Source organism: Sciurus carolinensis, chromosome 5 (assembly GCF_902686445.1).
Source record: "Sciurus carolinensis chromosome 5, mSciCar1.2, whole genome shotgun sequence".
Taxonomy (NCBI): Eukaryota; Metazoa; Chordata; class Mammalia; order Rodentia; family Sciuridae; genus Sciurus; species Sciurus carolinensis.
This window is the reverse complement of record NC_062217.1, coordinates 127,208,077-127,214,076: the sequence shown is the minus strand read 5'-3', so window position 1 is coordinate 127,214,076 and position 6,000 is coordinate 127,208,077. Positions and strand designations below refer to the sequence as shown.

Below are 6,000 nucleotides of genomic sequence, written 5' to 3'. Positions count from 1 at the left end.
GCAGAATATAAAAGCTAAGATTTAAGGGGAATAAGGGAGAGAGAGCATCCTTTCCCTGACTGTGACAATCCCACTAAAAATAAACCCACAGCACAATGATGTCAGAGGGATCTTGACTCAGTAGGCAAGCTGAAGACAATCTCTCTCACTAGATGGCAGCCACTGAGCATGCTCAGGGAGGCCCCAGGTGTGACCTCTGCTCCCCTGTGAGCAGTGGAGGGACCAGGCAATCTATCATGGTGTTCATGCTGTCAACCCTGGTGCTTCGCCGCCGCTGTCTGTCACCCTGGTGGATGAGACCTGCTTAAGGGCAATCATGTCAATCTCTCTGTGACCACTCAGTCTAAGGCAGAAGGATGATCTTGACAGGCCTGGCAAAGTCAGCACAAGGTACCAAAAGCGGAAGTCACAGCCTTCGCACAGAGATGCAATGTGGGCCATTGTTTTCTCTTTAGCTCTTTATTGTTGCTTTCCCTTTTTATTTTCGTGAACTAGGCTAAGGCATACAGAACTTGGCTTCAGAGCTGGTCATCTCGGATAAACCTGTTGCCCTCTGAGTTTTTCCCGTAGTAAACATAGCGACACTTCCCCAGGACTCCTGTAAATAAAAAGAAACACGTCGTTACAGGTGGCACAATTACGATAGCAGGGAAATATAGGTGCTGAAACACAGGCATGCTATACTATCCTGGATCCTATGAGTGGCAGAAAATGGGAGAAGCTCCAGAAGGAAAAGACGACATTTTTGTCCTCAGAGTTGGCATTCAAATAAAATGTCACTACCAAGCATAGGTTCCTGGGAAAAGCATGTTTTCTGCATGATTTCCACACTTTTGGGACTTTGCTAATTTGGCAAATTACTCCCTAAAATATATAGTAAAACCCTTTCTTCTCTCTAGGTCCCTTCCTAGGTTTTCTAAGAGTGAAAAATTAAGAGTTTAAAGATGGACATGGTCCTAGCAGAAGAGGTAGAACAATTCTCCCACAAAGTGATGGCTTTGAAGTGCTTTAAGCACATCCAGGACGATTAAGGGAGAGAGGTGGTGTTGACAAAGCACCACATAGAAAGTGCCAAGGTCCCCTGACTTCAACTGTCCTCTTCCCATGGGCATCTGGAATTCTGTTCTAGGGTAGAATGCATTCAATTTTCATCTTCAGTTTTACTGTATGTCATTTGTGGCTTCATGTAAAGTTTTCCTCTCAATCAAGGAGACTGTAGGAGACTTAACTATAAAAAATAAAAAAAAAACAACTTACAATAGGGTTACACTTTTTAATCAGCTCACTACTAATTCTAAATGCCCACAAGAAATCACCTGCTGTAGTTACTATGAAAATCTTATATGATTATTAAGAAAAAAATCAGCATTTCCAAGCAAATACTTAAAACTTCATTTTGCTTTTTGTTTTGCTGTCTTGATATGGGCTCTCACCATGTTGCCCAGGCTGGTCTTGAACTCATGAACTCAAGTGATGCTCCAGCCTCAGCATCCTGAGTGCTGGCACTCCAAGGGGGTGCCATCACATCTAGCTTTCATTTTGCTTCTTTTCACTTTTTTCCTCTCAATTTTAGACAAAATAAAACTTCAGTTGTACACGGTTCTTTGAGTACTAATAGGACTTGAATCTTGAGTCTCCAAAATGCACATAACTAAGAAAAAAAATAGTCCATAAAACATTAATTCAGGAGCCACAAAATCTGCCTGTGAAAATAGTTACCTATAAACATATTTTTTTTCCATCTGTGTGATAGTGTGAATTCAACTAACACCATGCTTTGTTCATTTAGAGGAAATTAGCACTTGAAATTAGCCAGGTTCTTCACATTAGAAGTTTTAAGTAGTAAATGGTTTTTGGAGAGTGGGAGAGAAATGTTTCTCCACCACAGAACTTTAAATTCTGTTCTTAAATAGGGATTCAAATGAATCTTAGAATTTTAAGGACAGGGCAGATGCTCCCTGGTTTCCATGTCTTGGGACAAAGTTTGAAATTGCTGGGGTCTGGGTTGAAAAGGGACAGACTGGCATTGTTCCATGGCTGGCTGCCATTGTGTCTTGCCATGTTCCCATGAGCAACTTTACTGTGGATCACTCTTCCCACTTGGTCGTACTTTCTCTCCTGGGCTCCCAGCCCCCAGTGTCTGCTTCTTAGTACTGGTCTGGTGCCTATAAATACTGAGCTGGGGTGAACTCTCACTTGAGACCCTTCCTGGGATTTAAAGTATTCTTTCAGTTGTTGGAACTGAGCTGTTTTCCTTTATTGCGCTGAATTATGTAGCACCCAGGGTTGGGATAATATCACAGGGATCCCAGTGGTCTGTGAGTCGGGCCAGTCAGGCATCTCCTGCAGGCCTGGGTGGGAATGCCATAGACAAATGGGACCATCCATGGGGACTGCTTTAAACATGACTGATTCAAATGAACCCTGGAAGGATGAGACCAAAGGATGTGAAGTTCTTTCTACAGCACCAAGACAGCATGGATTTTAATAAAAAGAAATGGATAGGGCTGTCAGATATCATCAAGAACATCATCTTCATCTTGAGCAAAATGTGAAAGGCAGACACCCACATGCTGCCCGCCATGGGCACACTCTCCAGTAAAGACTCCCGTGCGGCCAGGGCTGCAATTTCTTTCCTCTACCCTCTCTCCGTGGTGAGCTTTCACTCTGGATCTCGCCTAGATGCAACAGATGGAAACAGTTCTCCTGGAACGGGGTCCACAATGTGTTCTGAGCCACATTTCCAGACCTTCTTTCTGGTTGGCATTGATGAAAGTCCTTTTTAAGGCCTGCCCTGTTTCTTTGGGCCTGGAAGCAAGAATGTTTATAGACGTCTTGGTGAGAGAGGGCTGTTTGATGAATGCAGGAGACTGCGGCTAGGTGTCAGCACTTGGGAAATGAGGCAAGGACATGAGGTATTAATATTGTCAATGATCTCTTGACGGGAAAACAGATACCGCACTCACTGTCAGATTTAAATAGACATCAAGTGCATTAATGACAAAAGGGCAGACTTCAAACAAAGGGGCTGTGTGGTGGGGAGCTGAGTTAGTCTCTGTGCTGGCAATAACCTGATCTGAAAAGACACTGTCAGGACGAGAGACAGGCCCAGGATTGTGTGCAGTGACAGAAAACAGAGATACTGACAGAGATACCAGCGCCATAGAATGCCAGGGATACTCTCACACCGTCTGCCGTTCTAACACAAGCTGACATCACTCCCTATCACTTGGGGTCTTCTCCGCCTGCTCCTGCAGAACATTTCTCCCCCAAAGATCGTTCCAAAGCTTGCTGTGGCTGTAAAGTTCCTGGCAGCCCTGGTCTGTCGGAGCAGTGGGGTCACGGGGCCTAAGGATAACCTCAGTCGGTCTCAATCTGGGCTTTGCAGGAGGCACATGCTCGTTCCCCCTCGATATCTCAGCTACTTGAGGTGATCAGAGAGGGCCAATGTGTGAGGAGCTGTCACCTTGAATAAGAGCCTTCAAGGGAAGGCACTCGGTCCCTGGGTTGCTCCAGGAAGGCGTGGAGATGGCATGGCAGCCGAGAGTGAAACCCAGCTTCTGGTGCTCGCCTAGGGAGGAAGGTGCTCTGACAAGTGACGGTTAAATTCGGTTGAAATCTTTCCTCTGGAGCCATCTACGGTGGCTGAAATTAAGCAAGCAGTTGCCTCTCTTGAGTTTCCTACCCAAGCTCACAGTGGGGACGTGATTACCCCCAATACGCAACTTTTGTGCTCAAAAATAAATAAAAAACATTAACAAGGGGGAGAAAAACAACAGCCTAGCACAATCCCACGTGTGGCCACAGGACTTTCATTTATCATGGAGGTTTTTTTTGTGAAATAATAGGCTCTGCTCATAAATTAAGTGAGGTGGCATTATGGGTTGCTCTCTCCTGGCTGTCCCCCCGGCCCTCCTTCTCCACCATGGCAACTGCCAGACGCTGTGAAAATTACAGAGGGAACAGGCTGCTTGCAAAGAGCAGTTTCTCAGGGAGGTGCTCCAGCCTGGAATTTGGGAACCTGCTGGTTGTGACCCAGTAGGCCACGGTTTCTGTGCACATCTGCAATGGATTCACTTGTTTGTATCTTCTGAAACTATAACAACTTAGAACTGGAGGGGGAACAACACATTGAATGGCATATGTAGTGTTTTTAATTAAAATATCTGGCTTTGGCCATAATAAGTGGAGCAAGCCTGCCATGCATCAGGCCAACATGCAGATGTCTGTGCTGGGTTTCTTTTCAGGGACCCTGAAAAATGACAGTGAGCCATCCCCTGGGGAATCCTCTCCTGCCAAATGAGACTCCTAATTTTTCTTAAGTAGCCAGCTTTCCCATCACCATAAGCTCTTAAAGCTATAATTATGAAAAAAATGTATTGGGAAGAATATGTTTTAAAGAGGCCTTTTATCTTTTCAATGTTTTCCCCCTCTGGAACGGATGTTCTAATTATGCGAGTTGAGTTATGGCCTTGGGGTTGCCTACGGGGGTGGGGATCAGTCCCTTTCTTGGATGCAAGGCTGTGACAGTTCTAGAGACGTGGCTGGGGGAAGAGACCCCTGCATCTGAACCCAGCACAACCTCCAGGACACTAACCACTTAGATGGCTTCACATGTCCATGCCAAGAAGAGGTGGGGGGAAATTGGTATTTAAATCCAGGTCTGTTCTTCATGATTATATGACCTCTCATGTACCGTCATTGTGCTGGTATCTCCATTTGTAAAATGGGGACAAAGATACTCTTGGAGATACATTTTAGTTCTGAAATAGATGATTAGCTTTTAAAACGTTTTCCCTTATGAACCTAAGGACAGTACTCCAATATTGTCCAGTGAAGGAGGCAGATCCAATGGTCCGTGGACCCACAATTTGATTTGGACTAAGCTCTTGAAATCCGTCAAGTGCATAGCCCTGAATCACAGCCCAGTCATCTGGGGAGCCCTGTAGGACCCCAAAATCTCCAAGAAAAATGTTTTTACTAACTTACTGACAACCTGCATGTCACACAGCTGAAAGTGCTGTCCCATACCCTACTAGCTCTGTCACCAGCCCAAGTCTCACAGCATCAGGGTCAATGGAACAAAAGTCTACCTGCAAAGCAAGTGACCTGTTTGCATCTTAATAGTTGGGGTGGTGGAGTAGTGAAGGATGTGCACATACAAATAGAAAAATATTTGATGAATGAGTGGAGGTTGGGCCAATAATCCCCATTTGCAAACTAGTATCAATTTTGTCATTACTTTTAGTTTTGGTAATCATTTTAAATGCTTTTATCATGAATATTTGTATGCATAGCTATATAATGACAAACAGATCTCGATTTGATTGTGGTCACCAGGAACTTACAATTAAATGACGCTATGAGATGGGTGGGGGACAGAGGGCTCCTCGGAAAGCCCTCTAATCTGTAGGAGGGAATGAAGGAATTAGAGTCCTCATGGCCCCTGTAGAAAGTGACACCAGTGTTGTGAAAAGGTAGGTGGACCTAGTGACAGAGAAGGGAAGGGGCATCACTGGGTCCCCTCTGGTCCATCATAGAAGATTCTAGAACAACATTTCCATGGGATATTAGCCATAAACATGTCAGGCCCACAATATTCTTCCTCCACCATTTGAACACCCACTGCCTAAAACAGTGTCACAACGGAGCTGCCCACTAAGTTTCCGTTGAATAAATCAATCAATACCATTAAGACGATTAAATCAAATTTAAACAGAATCCACACAGGAATTTCCATTTTTTGTATACTCACACCTTAAACCTCTGACATGACTTCAGATATTTAAAATGTTTTAAAAATATATACAAATTAAGTATTTGCCTTAGGGTTAAAGAAGAGGACAGAGTAGCAGAAGGCAGTAGCCTCAACCCCTAAAATTTGTGTGATGAATGCTTTTCTCCCACTAAAACAAACTAATTGCAGTGTCTAGTGAAGAGAAAGAAGCACCCTGAATGTTATTATCTGCCTTAAGAGCTATTACAATCACACACTGGGAA

At 44.3% G+C, this 6,000-nt stretch overlaps 1 protein-coding gene across 4 annotated transcripts in view; it reads right to left on the bottom strand.

Annotated features, from left to right (window-relative positions):
• Positions 1-432: 432 nt before the first annotated feature.
• Positions 433-6,000, bottom strand: part of Lrmda (leucine rich melanocyte differentiation associated) — a 1,017,541-nt gene continuing 1,011,973 nt past the window's right edge. For 3 of the 4 annotated variants that reach the window (XM_047553145.1, XM_047553147.1, XM_047553146.1), the window contains one exon: positions 433-598. In XM_047553145.1, coding sequence (XP_047409101.1) covers positions 519-598 — 80 coding nt within the window. In that variant the 3' untranslated portion in view covers positions 433-518. The remainder of the gene's footprint in view (positions 599-6,000) is intronic. The other variant, XM_047553144.1, reaches the window with a different exon arrangement.